The 20,950-nt window shown below is 44.6% G+C and overlaps 1 protein-coding gene across 8 annotated transcripts in view; it reads left to right on the plus strand.

Moving 5' to 3' along the window:
- LOC133346974 (F-box only protein 34-like) overlaps positions 1-20,557 on the plus strand; it is a 51,869-nt gene extending 31,312 nt beyond the window's left edge. For 5 of the 8 annotated variants that reach the window (XM_061558828.1, XM_061558832.1, XM_061558830.1 and 2 more), the window contains 2 exons: positions 5,667-5,860; positions 15,928-20,557. In XM_061558828.1, the coding sequence (XP_061414812.1) occupies positions 5,787-5,860; positions 15,928-18,307 (2,454 nt within the window). In that variant the 5' untranslated portion in view covers positions 5,667-5,786 and the 3' untranslated portion in view covers positions 18,308-20,557. The remainder of the gene's footprint in view (positions 1-5,666; positions 5,861-15,927) is intronic. The other 3 variants (XM_061558833.1, XM_061558835.1, XM_061558834.1) reach the window with 1 other exon arrangement.
- The last annotated feature ends 393 nt before the right edge of the window (positions 20,558-20,950 follow it).

Consider the following 20,950-nt stretch of genomic DNA (forward strand, 5'->3'; position numbering starts at 1 on the left):
CATTGTGGTGTTGTGAAGAAAATTAAGCAGTCACTCATTGTCTCTGAGGTGGAAGATTTCCTTAAAACAACCCGGAAGGGAGAATCCTGTGCCTTGGCAGGGGTCATTAGGGCAGGTATTTTCAGAGGAGCACTCGTCTAAGGACTTGGACTCCATGAGCATGTACATTTGTATAGTGGTATGAGTTTGACTGTAGTCTGTGTCGTGCCTTACTGTCTATGCCAAAGTGGTGGCTTCTGCTGCGTTCAGTGGCTTTGCCAAATAAGGCGTAGTGCGGGTTTCCATTCCTTTTGCAAGAAATGTATTCGGAACTTCCTGGTGCTTTGTTCTGGATGGACCGATGACCCTGCTGTTTATATCACTTTGTGACTTGTTCTCTCATTGTCTTCTAAAAAGTTTGCGCTACATCTCTGAGAAACATTTACCTTATAAAGGTCTATTTTATAGAGAAATGTGAAAGTCGACCCTAGTGAAGTGTTTTCATTCTGCTCTGCTACACCACCGCCAACACAATCCTTTTGAGTTTTATTCTGTGTTAGTGTTGTTCTTGGCCATTACTTCAGCACACATAATGGGGGAAAGTTTGGGCACTACTGTGCCCAATGCCTTACTTAGCTGCGCTCTATGAGAGTGATTGTATTCTTGTCTGTTGGAGGTATTTTTCAACCTTGTTTTTGAGCTACAAAGTGCCACTGACATATGCTTAACAACAAGGAATCCCTCATTCATGATAAAGAAAGCTACACACTCAAATTAATATGAAAGACCCATTTTCTTCCCTGCAAGGAAAGAATGCTTATTGGAATACGTCAAGTGCCGTTGGGGATTGAAACATGAAAACGAGGCTTATGGGATCTCTCATTGATTAAACAGGGCTCTTACAACAACAGCACATTTTGTGATGGGCTGCACAATTGGAAGTTGCTGACAACATAATGCCGTGCAAGTGCGACGCGTTGGCACCAGCAGGAGCATCTCCTCGCCGAGCAGTCCAATGGGGATTTTGTTTCCCTGCATTCGCTCGCACGCACGTTGTGGAGGATGCTGTAATATGGCAGAGTTCCGCATGCCAGGTGGAGGGAAGAGGTAGCTAAAGAGTAATGAGGTTTTAGGCTGAGGAAAAAATAAATAAAATAACTGGCACCACTCAAATTTTGTCAGCCTTCTAGCCTTCTTCCTTCCAATGCATTGGAACACACCCTGGCACGACATCAACCGGGCAGACGGAGTGCTGAGATTAGCTCGTGTGCAGGAACTAGATGGATTGTTGTTTTGCAAGACCGTAAAAGAAGGTGATGGACAGGTTGGGTAGGCCTTGAGCTGGAAGTGTACAGCTCATGGCGAATGTTGAGATAAGAGGACATTGAAAGTCTTTTTACCGTGGTAAAGGTTTGCTGTTTCTGTGGAGTCCCCACCCCAGCTGAATTGCTGTGCCCGTTGAGGAGGTGGTCACCTGGGTCAAGCCCAGAGGTGGGCCGTCAGGGCCAGCAAGGCCTTCTCTGCTGGCCTAGAGATTTTCAGAATCAGAAAATTTTATTTTGTATAATTTAATCAGTCTATTAACGTAATTTCATTGCTACTCTCTCTCCCTCAGTTGTGCTGCTTCAAGTCCAGCTCATAAATTAGAGCTTTTATCCAATCAGATTTTACACCTGTGCTGTTTCCACCTCTCCGGGTGAAAAATATACCCTGAGGCCTTCAGAATGTCGAGTGAATCCCCTCTGCTGTTGAAGCAAATGGGGACGATGTTGATTGTCATATTCTTTAACCAATCAGATTTCGAGTTTGCCATGTTGGGTGGATTCTTTGACACGCCGGAGCCTTCTAGCTGGCCTAGCCGCCTACGTTGGTATTTTTCGTGTGGCATGATCGGAGGGCCATTTGGCTAACTGAAGTAAAACTAGCTAGAACGTAACGTAGCATCATCTCAGATTTATTTAAACTTTCTTTCGTGACGTTTAGATTTTTAGATGTAGTGCTTCAGGTCTTTTTTTGTGGGGAAGCCTGTTGAATAATGATTGTGTTATTTGTGTTTTACGGCATTTTTGCTTGCTTGGTGGTCCTACGAGTAAATGTGACTGGTTGTGAGTTTGTTCTTGTTTCTTTGGTAATGACATCGATTTAGGCTATGTGATGTCTATTTGTGATGCAGCATCCTGTCATACTGCGTAATAGTGGTACATCCTTGATGGTTTCAGTCACCATGTATTCATTTCTCTGCAATTAGTGTATCGTAACTCTCATAGGTGTTGAGCCTCGTGTTAAAACACTTTATTTCACTCGATAAAGGTTACTGTCACTGAATATCGGCTGGTTACGTCGAATGAAAATAGCCTATAGCCCTAGTGTCATGGTGAGGTTATTCGAAGGCGGTTTAATTGCGGGAAGATAGCACTGAAGGCCTAGATGTAAAATACATGGCCCGCCACTGGTTACATTGTGGACTCTTTTGCTGTGGTGTTTGGGGAGGGTTGCTAGTGAAGAGTTTAACAAAACTGATTTCTCAAAAGTCAGAATAAAAAAAGGCTCTCCCTTTTTAAATCCTTTATATTAAGTGTGCTTGCTTGCGTGCTTGCTTGCTTACGACCGTGCAAACCTTTCGGTCGTTTTTTAACCCACTTCCCGTGATCCAATCGAGCTGACATTTTGCACACAGACTCGTTGTGCGTGACAATTAATTTTCGTGAAAAAAATTTCCAAAATGTTACACTGTTTAGGGAATTTTTTAAAAATATTTAATTACCAATTGCTTAATGGTGGCAGACAATCATCTGACCCATAGGTGGCAGCCATCTCAAGCCAGGACGAGAGGACTCTAGCCGCCACGCATATAAAGGATTTATAGTGAAAAACTTAGTTTTTACGGGTTAATTTTTTTAAGTAATGTGATCTGATGTGTAATCGAGTCATGCAAGATGGCATGTTTTCAGATGGGCTTTGAAGTTCTACTTGATCGTTATTGATGTTAATATTGAATAGACTGAGAGGATTGTTCTGTGCTTGGGTCTGCTGTTACATGCGCAGATGAGTCACTTTAACCACCTATGTGCACAGCGTACAGTAATGTGTATAATACAAGGAGATCCGTTTTTAGACACCCCACATTTCTCATGACACAATCTGTGTGATGGATTGGCCAAGGTGGAATAATTGTGTGGATCCCTGCATTTGCTTGACATGACCCCAATGGATGATTTCTTGTGTGGTTTAATCAAAGATCGTGTATGTGTGCGACAAACCCGCAAGCGGTCTGTTACCCTCGCCTATGTATCATTGAAAGTTGTAAGCAAATGACACCGGAACTGGGCTGGACAATGTTCATCAGGAGATTGACCTCATCTCAATTATTATGGAAGATGAACTTAGTTTCTTGAAATTGGTGGGAGACATGTAGACGTTTGAAATAATGTTGTTTTTGCTATTTTATCCATATTAGTGTAGTACCTAATAATTGCACTGAATGGCGATCACATAGTCTATTTCTATTAAATGTCAACCAAAGTGCAAATAACTGAATTAAATTGAATTTTTAGACATGGAGTCCGTCTGATTAGTTTGCAAAATGTAATAGTTTGAAATGTTCAGAAGACACAGTAGTTTAGAAATGTCCTTTGAACAGGCGGTCGGTCCATCATTATCAGCCATGATCAATCTGCTGCTGGATGAAGGCCTCCCCAAATGGGGAGGAGCTGTTACAATGAGCTAGCATGCTTACTTGGCACGGGCAGACCAGTTCTTACTCAGCCACGCCTCTAGGATTATAGCTTGCTAGAGGATTGTTCTTTCATTGTAATGAATGAGTACGTCATATATTTTTGTTCACTGAAAACAGTGAAGCAGATTGCACAATTTATTAATATAACATTAGCTGTTGCAACCCCGAAATTACGTAAGTGTACATTCTGTATGATTTGTAAATGCGTAATAGAATGGGGTAGTGAAACATTAAATAATGTAAGTGTGCATTCTTTGTTGGAGGGATATATTTCTAATAGAATGACACTTGGTAGCCCAAATATTGGATAACTCCATGTTCGGTATTCTGTTAGTGTCCAAGGGTTTAAAAATGAAGACGGAAAAAAAAGTACAGGTAATATAGGGAATGGTTGGTACATTTCACAGAAATAACTTAACTTTATGAGAATGATCCCTCAAATGTAACAATGTCGATTATTTATACTGTCACCAAGATATCATGGTGATGTTTGAGCTGATTAAAGTGTGTCTTCTCCCATAATGTAAATAAGCAATAATTAATTAGATACATATTTAAAGAATCCATATTTACAAAATGTCACCATTCCTCCGGAATATTTTGCACCTTGGCCTGTTTAAAAATAATAATCAAGGTGTAAAAAGCATTTGGGCATTACCATACTTTGCATGCAACAGAGAATGCATGAAGCAGTTATAATTATCTGTGCATTTTGAAGATGCAGTGTATAAGAGCAGTGTGTACCACATTACAGGGAATAGGGCATGTCTGGTCGGATATCGCTGTGGTCCCACCACCGCACAAATACAGGGCTTATGTAATAGAAAGCAAAGGGCAGTGCAACAAAATCTATTGTCCTGTACTTCTATGCTCCCCACCTTCACTAACCCACACGGAGCAGCCTGGTTAGGTGTAGATCGACTCACCCCCAGGACTCGCGTGGCATTGGGCAAGTGATCATCATCCAGCAGTCAATTGGCATAAAGGCTTTTTTCTTGCACTTAGACAAGCAGTTGCGGTCAAAAGCGCTTTATTAACAACTGTAAGGTTCCAAGTTCAAATATCAGCTAGGGCTGAATCAGACCATCTTTCCTTTTAAGGGTTAATAAAATAAATACCACTTTGTTGAAGTCCACAATGGTTGACCTATGGAGTGGCCATCATGATAGGAATGTGGAATCTCCACCACTGGCTCAGAGCTGTCAGTGAAGATGGGCATCGCCTGATTTTGTTGTACGGGTTACACGCGTTCAAGCATCAGGTGTAAGAGCTTGACCGCTCTATGCATGAATTAGAGGTAGAGTTTATATAAATAATCAAACAATTAATGCTTCAGGCCTATGGACTTTCGCCATTAGGCTTGCATAAGGAACATTCGCCAAAAACATCGGCTTTGTTTTTGTTTCAAACCCACATTGAACCCCTTTTTTGGCTTAAGACGCGACATGTTCACTGTTGTTTCTGAAACTCATTTCATTTGAGAATGAACCACCCATAGCTGAATAAAGTATTATGCCAGGAAAATGGGTCATCATCTTTGGGTACAACTACATCAAGTCTTCCGAAAGCGTCTGACCCCAAACGTTCCAAAATGATTTGTCACAGTGGCCTATCGACCTGCTTTTAGTTACTACTATGCACGTGTACATATGTCTTGTCTAAAAAGTCTTAAGTGAACATTAATCCTTCTTGATAGTTATTTTCTTTAGCGTGCTGCTGTATTTCTGAACATGTCCTGTTCTCCTGTTTCAGCTCTAGTAATGTCTTATAAATATTGTCTTACCATTTGTGGAAACAGCTGTAGAAATATTTACAGCCTTGTGGAATGTATCTTAGCTCGCTGCCGTTTGACGTCCTATCTCCATCGGCTTGGTGTCGTGAAGAGTTTTTGTACGCGGCTCCGAGCTGACGGACGATGTGCACGCGCGCGCGTGTGCGTTCCGTCCTGCAGTGCGCGGAGCGTCGCGGGGAGTGCGCGTGGCTCACGAGCGAGGGAGGGCGCCACTCCTGTCAACGATGTAGGAGCTGCGGATGCGTGCAGCGTGGGCTTCTCACGACGTGCGCTTTCGGCATGGTCCATGGTCCTGGCCAGCGCTCACCCGCACAGCCCTCGGCCTGCAGCAGCCCCTTCATCATCGCCAGGAAGTGAGGCCCAAGCGCACTTGCCGCTCCGTGCCCTGACATTGCCCCGGGCTCCACTGCGTTTGTTTCAGCTTTCCCCCTCTCCGCTACTCTCCTTGCCTTGAGCTTTCTCAGTGGTGCGCTGCTCTGGCCGCAGTGGCGGAGCATCCAGTGTCCAGGATGTGCGATCGTACCGGGGCACTGGGGGCACCAGGGGGCCCCATTTCATTATTTGCACCAGGGCCCCCGCCGACCAATAAGTTATCCAAGCGTAGATGAGATGTGTAACTTGGAAGCGGTGGTAAGTTAATCCTTTCAGCCATATTCCGCTTCTTCCCACGAATGAGAGGAGTTAAAGGCCAATGATGGTGCCCCCGCATGTCATCGCACATAGGAGGACATTTTCCTGTACCCCACAAACTAGTGTGAAGAATAGAGAGGTCAGATTTCGTGTTAAGTTGCAAGTGGTTGAGGCAGCAGCAATATCTGCGTGAAGCATTTAACATTTATGAATCTGTGGAGATTGCGTCGTAACAGAATTAGCAAAGATGACTTTTGGGTAGCGTTTTCATCCTGGCCGGCCCCACAGCTCCTCGCAGCTGACGGCGCACACTCGCCTCTGTACGCAAGGATGTGCTGTTTTCGTTTCCCCAGAGGGATTATTTACCCAGTGTTGCAGACGCTGTATTAAGCATCGTTTGATGCTGTCGTGTCGAGAGTGATTAGTGGCAGCGTAGTTTGTTAGCATGGGGCTGTCTGCCAGTGCCGCTGCAGGGGCAGCCTGGGCTCTGCAGGAGGCTGTGCACACTCGCTGTACGAAAGAGAAATTGTGAACACTCGCAGAGATCTGCCTTAACTCGATTCAGTAGAGTTGCTTTCAAGGCCCATTTCAGTTCCTGCCTAATCAATTGGAGGAAAGCATTCACTTTCTATGCGAACATTTCTGTTATAATCATCCAAATGTGATGAAAAGGTAGTTAAACCAATTACAATGCTCATATTTGTTCAAAAGGCACTGCTTCTGGCGTCCAGCTCCATATGCGACACAAGACCCCACGAAGCCTTCATTGAATTTCTAATGCTCCTCAACACTGTGGATATGTCATAGTCCAGCCCCCCCTGTACCTCCAGCACCTAACTTCCCATGAGAGAAACACCAAGTCAAGGCTTTTCCTAATGCCAAATTTACACTTTCAAGGCAACAGCGGGTAGTTTACGTTGATGTATAAATATTACATGGCACCACCTATTATAAAATGATCCATTAAATTGCTTACCGAAGTCCACGGTTGCTGTTAAGAACTCGCAGAAAATATCCCCAAGAATAGTCTCTGCCCACAGCGACCCCTCAATCAACACTTGCAATCACAGCTATACATCCCCACGAGAGCTTCACAATCTCCACACGGAGCCTTGCATTCATAAACCGCTAACTTACTCAAGCTGCGCAGTTCACAAGAGGTGCAATTTAACATTATCCGGCATTTCTGTTGTGAAAGACCTCGCCAAATCAACATCTATTTTTCGGACATTTTTTATCACACATTGGAAATTTACTGTTATCCAGTGTGAATAATTTTTTGACTGAAGTGAGCATTGCACTTCTTTCCCTGCCAGTATGCAGATTTTACAGAGCCACATGTCTGTGTAAACAAGTGCGTGCCCATTACAAATGTTATTTTTATCAAGATATCTGCCAAGGTTACATTCCGCCACAGTTTATTTAGATTGTTTTTTTAGAAAGAGCCGTGACAAGAATGTCTCTCTGGGAAAACAGTACTTAAGACATTGCCGTTGAAAAGGTTCACATTTGTAACTTAAGAGGTCATTAAAATTATAATGATAGTGATGGGAATGACAACAGCGGTAGTGATGAATGGCGTTGTTGTTTTGTGAGTGACATTTATGTAATTAAGTCTTATTGAGATGAAAGGGAAGGTTGGCTGGGAACCAAGCAAAGGGGAACATGCCCCTCCTTGGCTGGAGGTTGTAAAATTGCCGTGGATGTATTTACCAAATATTACTCAATCTCTGATTCGGTTATTAATTGGGCATTGTCAAATTTTATTTTCGTGGAGAGGTTAACAAAAAAATAAAGTCAGCCACGCATTTCAGGATGATGCACATTTGACATTTATTTCTGTGATGCTCGTTTGAGAGTTGTTGTTTTTACATGTGGTTTGCCATCCGCAATAATTAGTCAACCTTTCCCTGATTTATTGGCTATGAATTTGCAGGAATTATAAAATTTATGGCAAAAAGTTGCCCACAGGGCGCAAGGGTCCCTCTGAGTCGCGGTGCTTCTGTGGCCACATGATGTCACGCTCACCAGGAGCCTTTCCTCATTATCATCATCATTGGGCTTATTCCGAAGCGTCTTTCACTGTGCATGCTGTCTCAAAGCACATCGGCAGTCATAATAAACGTTTCCAATGCACTATTTTCTTGAAATGCTGCACAAACCCAACAGCTCATTATAACATAGATGTCAAATGTGGAAGCTAAGTTGGCGTACGTCTCCGTGGATCGTAGTAGAGCTGCGCTCTATTTAAGTCCTGCGTTCCTCCCGTGTGCTTGCCATTATTTATATACCATTAGTATGCTCACCCGCGGGCAAGTGCGCATGGGCGTTACCGCTGTGGCATGTGGCTGCACGAGCGCCAACGACGAGCAGCCCGTTGGCCTCCCAGTCGGGGCACGATCGTGAGGAGCTCTGGTTCGCTGGGCGTGGTGACCCTGCTTGCGGTATGGCAGGTGCGCGCAGGCTTCGTTCTAATGCGCCGGTGCGGTCGTCAGACTGAGCATGGCGACGCAAAGCTCCCAAGCTCACTGCGCCTTTGTTTTTCAGGATCGTTCCATTGGCTTTCTCTGTCGTGTCTTGGTAGGCGCTTGTCAGTTTTCACACTGCCGCTGTAGTCATTCGTTTGTCTTGACTGTCGGGCAACTATTCGCTGTCGCCTGCAGATGTTTCTTTAGCGTATGGAGATAGCCCTCGACAACCTGTATTGGTTTTCAGAGAAACTAGACTCATAGAGTGACATGACCTTCTAACCTCACTTATTCTCTGCGTATCTATCTAAATAGTTTCACTTACGCTGTCACTTGAGTAAAATGGAGGAAGGGCGAGAGACGGAGCAGAAAAGGGTGTGGAGGGGGAGTTACGAGTCATCTTGTTGTTGTAATTGAAGTGGGACATGCTCTGGGTGTCATCATTACTGGGCTTAGAAGCTTGAAACATTATAACCAGCTGTTTTCCAGAGGAAAACGCTACCAGCCACTTGCAAGCACAGGCAAGTGTATTGTGTTCATAGACCAGCAGGTATTTATCCAGGTACAAACCAAGACAAAGATCCCCATGTAGCTCCTATGCAAGCTGTCGGGGCAAGTTCTGTGAGCAAGCAGTTATGAAGGCTGGAAAGGCACACAAAGACACTGCACCATGTACCTATAGCAGTATGCACACACAGACAAGCAATATCCCGCACATTATCTTAAGGCCTCCTTGGGCAATTGCTCTTAAGCACCAATTAAGCTCAGCGCAACACAAAAAAGGTGTGACCAACACTACAAATCACCGTCATTGTCTTCATGAATGCCGATGTTCACACCATACCAAGTACTCATTTTAGGTTGTGTATAGTGTAAGGTTGCCAAGGGCAGGTTCATATACTTTACTATTTTTCTATATTGTCATATACAGTTATTATTTTGCTCAGGTTATGATAAAATACAAATTTGAAACTCAAAAGTAAGCAAAGCATCACATATCATCACATTGTATCAGAGCTCTGAGCTGGCACGGTAAAGAATTCCTGGGTTTGAATCTGAGTAGCAATGTCAGATTGAAACTGGGTTTCAAGGGAAGGGAGTTGAGCAATTTCACATAGTCACTAATGGATGTACAAAAAAGTAAGCATTAAATGTACTTTTTCAGTTAAATTTGACATTTAATTTGTTATGGTAACACATTGTGGAATGTTTACTGTGCAACAAACACTTTGAAGGGAATTAAACTAGTGCCATGCAGTGTGGGTAAGAGACCCAATTACAGCGACTTCAGAAGTAGTTACGCGAGGAAAGTCTCGGACACACGATGATACACTGCTTACTGAAATTGGGGCGCCGTGGTGGCGAGATGTTGACTACCTCGCCTGGGGTGCAGGAGGTAGTGTGTTTGATTACAACCCTATATCTGGATTATCTGCGTAACTAAGTTTCAAACTTTTTTGAAAGCATTACCTACAGTTTTGCTTCTGTTGACGAAATCTGTGCTTGACACAGCTACCAAATTCTAATTGCACGCTGGTGTCATGTCTTTTATGACCAACACCGTCAGACTAATGTGTAGGCACCTGTGGAGGAAATACACCATGCAGACATTCTGACTCAGCAGTGTCACAGGGATTCGTGCGAGTCTCTCGAGGTGGGCCTCACACTCACATAATGTGAAAGTGAATTGGACAGGTGGTGGAGAGAATTTTCCAGGCCTGTGTTAGAAATGTAGCCCACGAGGGTGTTAACGCAAGTAGATGTAACCTGGCCAAAAATATCCAGTGGCAGTGGAAATAGGAATATTCTGTGCAGAGGAAAGAACATTTGATACAGCAACATTGTCAGTTTGTTTTGGGAACAGTGGTGTATTTCAGGAGTGACTGGATGCGGTTTCTTGTAAACAAGAACCAATGTTGATGACATGGTTGGTCTGATACCTGTGCATATCACCTTATTGCATTTATAACTATGACACTTTTTTTTCTAATTGCTTCACAATTGGGCTTTATAAAAGATAGTTTTTAAATATGTACAAGAAAAAATAATGTTATTGTACTTAGTCTGTTATATATCACATAACGTTACTGAAGCTGCATCAAGCTCGTGTACAGCCATCTTGTCAATTCATTGCTGGATGAGGGCTTCTCCACGCTTTGCAGGCCTTGAGGAATATTTGACCATACTTCACCATGCAGATGAGTGCAATTTGGGGAAGGTTGATGTCGCTTTTGGGGACAGATTGCTGTCCGAAAGGTGCCATGTGTGAACCAAAAATAAATTGACGACTTGAAGGAGGAGAGTTACAATGGATTATGCTGCACTGCCCTCAATTGCCCCAACGCCTATTACACTTCAAATCTAGAATTACACCTGATTTGTTGTGCCTGGTGGTTACCCATCCGAGCACTATCCAAGCTCGTTCGCTTTCGAGGTTCGATGGGATTGGGTGCTTTCCAGGTGGTGTGGTCAGAGCTGTAACAGTTTTTTTTAGGTGTGTATATTGTATTTGGATAGGGCAGTGGTTGGTGGACTGTGCTATGGACCTAGAAATCTGAGTTTGATTCCTGGCCAAGGCAAACCCTCAGTGGCAAATGATATCTGAACCAGCTCTGGCCACCATCATGTTGAAGTATGGTCAGACAACAGTCACAACAGACATGGAGTTGTTTGTGGAGGGCCACATCCAGCAGTCGATTGTAAATGTTCACTCTTATTGCCGTTTATCGCTCACTCGTATATTCATCTTTAGTCGTAATTAAACAGTGTTAACAATTATAGTATCCATAACATGTTATGATCCGCGAGGTGGCTGGGAAGCTGAGGGGTTAATATCATGCCAGAGCACTAAGCTGACACTGATCATGGGTTAAAATCTGCAGCCACCCATGATTAAAACAGATTCTCAAGTGTAGCCAGTTAAGGGTTTTGGCCCAGTCGCCCATAACAGCATAACAAAATAATCTTAGAAATATAATTCCATTTAATTCAGGATATTTAAAGTAATAACTAGATGGTGTTTTAGTTTGACTGCCATGCTACAAGGCATCTAAAAAGGCACACCACCGAGTGTACACGAGGCTATTGAAGGGACTTCAGAGATCATTCTGTGGTGTTGCCATCGAGGGGCTGCTCTGACAATGGGTCATGATGCACTGCTTGCTGTTAGATTTCCAAGTGGAAATGTATTTCAATGATGTGACACCTTGAGCATAAGTGGATAATAATCCAAACAACAACAAAAACTTGTAATATCCATAAAAGCACCACAATAGCAGCTGTTCATGGATTCAGCTTTTAGGCTTAATGGCATTGTCTGTTTAGCCGTCCTTATATCACATGAACTGCTTCCTGACGTCGCTTTCACGTGTGCATACATGTGTCCCCATGTGCAACACGCAATCAAAAATTTCATTGGCTACAAGACTTTCCCCAGGAATTTCATCACAGCTTTACGCTAGAGCAACACAAACTCCAGCCGGTTCGTTTCCGAAAACCGCAATGCTTCCACGCGGCTGCGAGTGACACTTTGGCACCGTGCTTTGACAACCAATTCAGTGACATTCTGCACAAAGGCAGTTGTACACCATCATCAGCGTGATGGTGTTTGCTCAATAACGTTTGTATGTATGTCGTATAATAATTATTAAATGCAATCGCGTGATAGCAGCAGTTGTTGTTTTGTGCAGAGAGAGTATAATAGTAAATGCTGTTTTGCCTTCTGAGCCAATGAAGCCTCTGGAAAGTCTTTACATCTGAGTCAAAATGTTGTCGTCTACAGCAAAACGATGTTTGAAAAATTATTAACAAAGTTTTGGTGACTCCAAATTTCCATTGAGCAATTTGTAGAGAAGCTAATACCATTGCATTTATAAAGTAATTCACATTATCCTCACCTGTTCTAGCCACACTTTGAGGGTTTCCTTCTCCTCCGTGTGGCACTCTTGAAAATTTAACTTACAAAATAATGTTATTTTACCAGGTAAGGCCCACTTGAGCTCTCGATCTATTTTCAGAAGGTGACCTGGCCCCAAATGATAGCTCAACGAAGTGGCTTATCATCAGGTGGAGATTTATAGCAGTCAAATATTCTAAACATGTGCTTTGTAAATGTGGAGGGAAAATCTGGAGGACCCGGAGAAAAATCTACACGACCACGGAGTGAACATGCAAACTCAAAATATACAGGAGTCCGGGTCGGGATCGAACTTCCGAACTCCTGTATACCAGGCGAAGTAGTTAATATCTTGCCACCATGTATCCAGAGACTCTTCATTCTATATCCTGTAATCCAATACCTCAATATTTTAATCCCCACATGTACAAACGCTCTCTCTCCTTTCTCGGTCAGTCCATCTCTAATTGGAAAGTGTCTTGGGATGGGATTGCTTTTACTATACGTTCTTGATCATTCCAAATAGTTTTATCACCGCGATATGAAGGGTTCCCCAAGCCATTTCCATCTCTCAATATTGTGATGCGACAATTAATCTACTGCGCACACACTAATTTCATCATTCCTTTTCCATGGTGGATGTCTCTCCGGGTGTGTTCCCTCCTTCGCCTGCCGCTCGTTAGTCTCGACCACCAGCCATCAAACCTCACAAGGACGTGTCCTGCTCAAGTCAACTTACTTTTTTAACATTCAAAGATGTCTGTAACTTGCAATGCTCTCTAGTCAGTGTGCTCCTCGTTCTGTAGCTTTGTAACTCCAAAGCGGGGCACCTCTCCATGTTTATTGTCACACTGTGTTGTGCTTTTGTCCCATTTTCTTTGACAATGTCCATAGTTTTCAATCTGTATGTCCTCACAGTTAACATGCCCTTATTAAAAACTTTTTTGATGGAAAACATATTTTGCACAAACTAATTTTTACTTTTAGTGGCACACTTTTACTCCATCTCCCACAATGTACATACTCAAATAGAAATGTTATTAAAACAAACTAATAATATTAAAACATATTAATAATACTGTTACCTGTTTGACAAGCCAACCATTGTTTAATATTAAATGTGCCTTTGTTGGAACGACAAGCTGGCCAAACCACAGCTTCTCTACCTTTAGTGGATGACACATGTAGACTGAGGTTTTCACAATCGTTTGTTTGACCTTCAAAGAGATGCTCGGGGTGACCGGCATTTTAGGACAAGCCAAACCGTGCACCTGTGGCTTTATTCTAAGGGGATAACATTTTGCCAAATTTAAAGATCTGACAGATGAGTGACATTACTTGTACATTCTGTAATTTATATGTTAAGTACGGAGCATTGTTTTATACTCTTTCGTTCTTTTGGTAAAAGTCACGTAGATGAAAAATAATAAATAAGAATAAAAATAGACATAATCAAATGAAATCACGATTTTTCTTTTTTTTTCACCTACGTGACCTTACCGGGAGAACCAAAGAGTATGGATCCTTGCAGTCACGAAAACTTCAAATCTAGCATTGTTTTAGTTTGAGCCGTTGCGTGCTGCGCAGTGTAGATTTCCTGCTATTCTTACTGCTATTGTGCAACGAATGTACACTCACTGTGGGGATGTCTCGGTTTTCTTTGCAGGTTTTGAGTTAAGTGCAGTTGTGGGGGCAGCAAGGGCAGGCTTGCGGGGGTGATATGTTTGACAAGGTTCACAGGTCCATGCTTTAGTTGTGTGCAGTAAAGATACCTTCCGTTTCAAACAAGACTGAAAAGACGTGTGAAAAAGCACACAGCCATTGTGCATATGGCCAAAAAAACCCCATCGGCATTCCCTCTGTGCTGTCTGGTCCTCTTGTCTTAGATCAATTTGAGCAAATGTGACCAACTGACAGCAACAGTGATGCAGTGATCAACAAATGTAGACCCATTTCATCCAAATAAGGGCTCTGTTATGGATTTTTCACATCATTTATAGTTTTGATTTGAGTAATGTGTTTTCACTTCCCTGGCCTATTGGCAGGCATGTTGTGTGCCCATCATCCTCCAGAAGGCTGATAAGCTGTGCTGCCTAAAGTCTGGGGAAAGTAAAATACGTAAAAAATAATTCTAGAGTTGATCCAAAATAAACTGTACAATGGACAAATTAACCAGCCATAATACTGGTCATGTTCTTGCTGATGAATTTGCTTCGGTAAAATTTTCTCCAATAAAAATGGGGGTGGGTGAGCGGTGGCGCAGAGGTTCGTGTGCTGTGCTGTGAACTCAGTGACTTAAGTTCTATTTTCAGTAGATTCAAAACTGTTCATTCATAAACTTATTTTTAACTTGCCCATTTTCTCAAACCCCCCCCCCCCCGTGTAAATTGTAGTCTCTGACCAAAATTTAGTAAGTCCTCTCATTCCCCGAAATGTGTCGGCCTATGTTAGTTTTCTGTTATATGGCAGTAATGTAGTAATATTGATGAACGGCCTAAAGAACCAAGATTTTACCCAAGTGCAAAACCTCTGTGGGAATGTAAGGTTATATATATGTCCTCCTGTGTACATGTTTAAAAGTCCTTAAACCCAAACATACTTTCTACTGTGGTCATGTCATCTGTAAAGGCCAGGGTTGGATGACCCATGATTACTCTATATGGCAGGGACCATTCTGTAAGATGAGCAATGTTGAATCGGTCGTAATGTTCTTACATATACAGTAAAACCTTGGGTTGCGAGTAACTTTGGTCTGTGAGTGTTTTGCAAGACGAGCAACATTTTTAAATAAATATTAATTTTGTAAACGAGCGAGGTCTTGCAATACGAGTAGTACATATACACTTTGTCTGCCGAGCGTCACGTGATCACAACTGATATACGAGTGCTTTGGATTTCAAGCACGTTTTTGGAACGAATTATGCTCGCAATCCAAGGTTTTACTGTAGTTTAAACTATTTTGCCCATTATATCTGTACATGCTCACTTATGGCACACCTGGTATAACATCTGAGCTCATAATTCTAAAATCATGACTTTCAAATCATGGCCAGGGTTGAATCTGCACATCATCCATCCATGTTCATGAACATGAGTACGGTCAATGAATGTTAACCACTTGGTGGGACGTCAGCAACTGTGTGCCCTCTTGTAAGATTGTGTAATTTTTCCACCACTAGCGTGGTATTGGTGTTGGAGATGAGTACTGTGCAACATTTTTTTTAACCATTTAGCCACTTGGGTTTTTTTTTACTTCAATAAAAGCATGAAAAAGTGACATTAACCAATGAAAATGTTTCCGTATGGAATGAATTATTATTTGCGTGCTGTTCTGATGTGATTATAATTTCGGATGTAACGTTGTTGTACTCTTACCATCATTTTCAAGCTCACGCCGGTTTCCTGTGCTTCTTCCTTGTCTCCGCAGCCAGCTCAGCATGCAGCTGAAGCCATATGCGGGCAGCCATGGCAAGGCGGCGTCCCCCTCCTCACAGCTCTTCGAGCGGGCCAAGCGCTATTTCCGCAGCGCACAGTCTAGCATGAGCATCACTGGCTTTGGGAGTCGCGTGGTGTGGGGTGCTGTGGGCGGTGCGGTCGGCGGCGTCGCCTTCTGCAGGGCTTGCAGTGGAAAGCCAGCCCGGGGCAAGGCCAACGGGGGTGGTTCGGGCGGAGGTGGCGGCCGCAGCCTGATGCGGGACGCGGCCGAGTGGTGCTTGGACCGACAGGCGGAGCCCAAGGTGGTGTGCGAGGCATGCATGGCGGCGGCAGCAGCGGCGGCGGCGGCAGCCCACAGCGGAGAGGAGCAGCGCGTGCAGCTGGATATACTGTCCGTGATCAAGCCTGGCAACACTCGCGAGAAGATCGCCTTCTTCATTCGCAACCAGTGTAACAGCTGGAACGGGCAGCTCAAGGTGAAGAACCCCTGGGAGCAGGGCTGCACCAAGGCGAAGCGACGTCGCAAGTCGCAGGACTCTGACGTGGCGTTGGCTCAGAATGCCCGGTCTGTGCCGGAGGCCGCCTGCCAATGCTCCACAAGCGCGTTTAAGGAGCCCGATGGGCGAATGGCAAATGCCTGCTCAGACGGGCTTGAAAGCTGCAATGAGAATGTGCTGTCAGAGAGTGACATGCTGTCCGTGCTGGAAAAGGTAGCACTGTTGGAGGGTAAGAGTGCAAGAGAAGGCGTGGGCAGGAGTCGAGTTGGAAGCAGCTCGTCGGCTCATGCGTCTGATGCCGCGGCTGTGAGCCAAGAACCTGATCTTCAGAAACATTCTCTAGACGCTGCGTGCTCACCTCCTGTTTCCTGTTCTGTGGGAGACAGCTTAGCGAGGGCCTGGTGCGACAGGCCCCACGTGGAGACGTGGTGCGAGCGTGTTCGTGTGGACAGCGGCACCCAGCCCAGTGCGTGTGGGGAGTTACCTGCCGAGTCTGTGCGCGTAACGGAGGCAATCGCACGGCTTGAATTGGAGAGCCTGAAGCAACAGCAGCCCGGAGACCGAACATCCTGCAGCCTTTCTCGCAACAGCAGCCTGCGTCGCTCTTTCAAGAAGATCTCCATTTCGTCCTCGGCCGCATCTTGCTCCTCTGCCTCGGCTGCCTCACAGCCTGCACGCGACGCTGACGCCACTGACACTTTTAGTGCAGAAGCACTGGCTGGTGAAGATTGTTCATTGTCCCTTGCCAGCTCTCCTGCTGTTCAGACCAGCCCAAGCAATGATAGATGCACTTTGACTGCAGGTGCCACTGTAGAAAACTTTGTTCAAATTTCCTCTACGCCTGCTTCTCCTGCAGTAGTAGATGGCGAGAGTAAAATTGATCACGAAAAGGGGCCATTTTGTTCCCAGGATGTGGCTTCAGCAGAAGGTCAAAGTCCTGCAGACGTCGTTTGTCAGGATCCAAAAGTCTGTAAAACTTCGCCTTCTCTTTGTGTCGCCCTTTCATCTGTCTGCAAGTCCCTGTGCACAAGAGACAGTAGCCCTCCAGGAAGCACTGCCACAAAGCCCGCAGAGGTGTATAATGACGCCTCTTCAGGTGACACAAAGGGAATGGCCTTAACTGGCTTGCAGGCCGCCAGCACCATACGGCTCGCTGTGGACGGTGATGTCGCCGGGGCAACGGAGCAGAGCACCCATTGCACTGAGGCAAGAACGGAACCAGACGGATGTGCCAACAATGAAGGCTCCTCGCTGGCCGACTTGATTCCCGGCCAGCTCTTCCTGCTTGCAGCACCTGCGGTGTCTGGAAAGGGTTTGGAGAAAAGCTTAGCACCGGCTTTATCGGAGGTCACATCAGGTGATTGCATAGAAGAGCAAAGCAGTCCAAAGCTGTCACCCAGCAAGTGCAAAAAGGCCGTGTCGCACGAGTTTTTGGAAACACGTTTCCGCATTCAGCAACTTCTGGAGCCTCGGCAATACATGTTATCCCTACCGGACCACGTGCTCGCTCAGATGTTCGGTTACCTTCCAACACGCTGCTTGGCGGCGCTCAAGTGCACCTGCCGCGACTTCAAGTGGCTTATCGAGGCGTACGACATTCGAGCCACGGACTCTCGCTGGAGTGACGACCCGCGTTACAGCGATGACCCTTGCAAACAGTGTCGAAAGCGGTACCAGCGTGGGGACGTGTCTCTCTGCCGTTGGCATCCAAAGCCGTACCACCGCGACCTCCTCTACGGCCGCTCCTACTGGATGTGCTGCCGTAAGCCTGACCGCGATGCCGCAGGCTGCAAGGTGGGCCTGCACGACAACAACTGGGTGCAGCCCAGCGACCGCCTGCAGCAGATTCGCCGCTTCTCTGCAGAGGAGCACTGAGGAGGGGGGGGACCGTTGTGGCTCGGACGATAGGCTGCGTGTTTGGGAAGGGGTGTCTGCCTCACCCCTTTGCAGAACTCGCGCGTGTGTATATTTGTGTTTGTGTGCGCCTGATCCCCTTGTCCCTTCCAAGCCCTTGCCGCCTTCCTCAGTCTGAATGAGACGCAGAGACAAACCGCGACCACGCTACCTTGACGACCTACTGATCTCTTTGCTCTCAGCACTCACTGTAATAGTTTTGCCGTGCCTCGAAGCAAATTTGCTACAGATAAAGAGGCGTTTAAACGTAACAGTGTTTGTTATAATTGGGAGTACAAGGTGTGTTCTATTATTTAAAGAAAATCCCACTTTTCATAGCATTAAGTGTATATATACATTGCTAACACATGACTCCGATGTAGAGATCCAGTTACAAACTGTAGATAATTCATACTGTGAACTAATCTGTAATTACATCAGACTGATTATAAGACCCGAATTTGCGTAGGCAAACCAGTTTAAAAGCTTGTTGTCTTCATGGCTTTGCTCACTGGGTGGCTGCAGTAATGTGTTGCACAATCAAAAAGGGTCAAAGGCATACACAGGCTGCTTAAATGCACACCTAATGTGAACATTTCATGTCAACAAGTCTATCAATTGTTCATTTGCTGCATGTGTGTGTGTGTTGAGGATGAGAAAGATAATGCAGAAAATTGTACAAAGGAAATGTCACCCGATGGTGTAGTTAATTGTGTGTGCATGGCTTTGCCTCCTATTGTGTGTAATCAATAAATCTGGCTTAATTTTTCTGTGCATTGACCTAAATGTTGTGGTGTGTGATTCATAGCCGACTAACTGCTCATGCAGCCCATGTGATGCTGTGAGTGCAGGAGGGGAGGAGGGGGCTTCTGGAGCAAATGAGATCGGTCACCACCTACTTACCCCACTGTCTACCAATAATTGATTTCCTGTGACGCCTGTGTAATTCTTCATTTTTAATTGACATAAAATTCATCAAAACACCTTACACTGTCACATGCCTGATGTACAATTGCCTCACTGTGTACTTGCACAGCGTTTTCTACTTTGTGTCATTGAACAGGCTTGAGCCCTAGATACAAGAACCAATTCTTTTATATATTTTTTTTACGTTATGCCTTTCTGCAGTGTTGTGTGGTAATATATGTCAATGGTGTAGATTTAAGCCTTTAAGATATCGAACCTAATGCTGGTGGTGGCGAGAAATCGGTATCCAACAACAATTGCCAAATCTGCAAAAATAGTGAAAATGTCCTTTTCCATTGATATATTGGCAGAAACTGCATTTCTACGAGCACATGCATTAGGACAAAAATGTTTTTGGTTATGTTAACACCCGTTAACTAGCCCTTGAAAAATGTATTGTGTACTGTTGTCGTGCATGCCGTGAATGTTTGTGTTGGTGTATGAATGTTTTCTGTCTGCTTGATAGCAAACCCGGTAAACACGTGGTCATAAGTCAATTTTTTTTTTCAAATACATTATTCAAGAAGTCGGTAAGAATTCCTTTAAAACCCTTTAAACTCGTTGAAAACCCTGACACGCTCGCCGGAATTCTAGTGCACCGAAAATGCATGCATGCACACCACTGCTTCTCACCTGTTGCGTAAACCGTAGGTAAATACATGGCGTGGTGCAGGTCTCAGGACAGGGCGGGCGGGGGTGGGTGTGCGTGACGGCTGCTGTGCTGACTTCGCGAGGAAGCGGCCGTGTTTGATATCGGGTGATGACTGCAGCAGAACCTCCCCCTCAGGCTCGATTGGATATATATGTGTGTTTACCTCGTGCAGTTCCTGCCAGAACTAGCAGCTCCACTCTGACCACCGTGAAAGGTGATGGTGCAGCCCTGCAATTGCTTGCTCATGCAACTGCTGGCGAAGAGTTTCCACCAGAGGGACCATCATACCCAGCAATTTTGACGTAGAATAGTCCAGTTTAGTCTTTGAGACATTATGAAGCACTTTGAATACAATTTTAGCTTGATTTGGAATTGTTTTGTATTGGGTGAAATCCTCATTTGCAAGCGACCCCCTCCATACAGAACGTGGCATCTTGCTGCCGTCCAGATTCGACACTTTCCGAACTCGCTACCCTTTACATTTCTTCCTCTGACCTTTGAAAGTTTTACCATGTTCAGTAGCCATGCTCATCTCTTTTTGCATGGCATTTTATATACTATACAATACTACTGATGTGGCGACATAACTTGCATTAAAGATATTTTTCTCAGCAGCCAGTAGTGTGTATCCTGTTTCCGTGCACAACATTTTAATGCGCATTAATAAACGCATATTAATGACCAATTGCGATCGTTCTTCCGAAACAGTGCAACGCTGCACTCCCAATTTTCCGAGCTTACCAATTCGTGAGCGTCGTACCTGTCCTCATGGTTCCCGTCAGAAAGAGATGCAATTGGAGCGGGTTCCCAAAGTGGTAGGTGATTGTACAACGCATGCCACAGACTGGAGTGCGATACGTAAACTTAACCCCACAACGTTCTGTTTATACAGATCTCTTGTCCGTGGTGATGTCCAGGACCAATATCGTTATTTACTACACTGATCCTTGGGAGAAAAAACGTGCATAGAAAGAATACGTCCATGAATAATGAGTAATTGCACACAC

The sequence above is a fragment of the Lethenteron reissneri genome, chromosome 25 (genome assembly GCF_015708825.2).
Source record: "Lethenteron reissneri isolate LAM-NWPU_2019-01 chromosome 25, ASM1570882v1, whole genome shotgun sequence".
NCBI lineage: Eukaryota > Metazoa > Chordata > Hyperoartia > Petromyzontiformes > Petromyzontidae > Lethenteron > Lethenteron reissneri.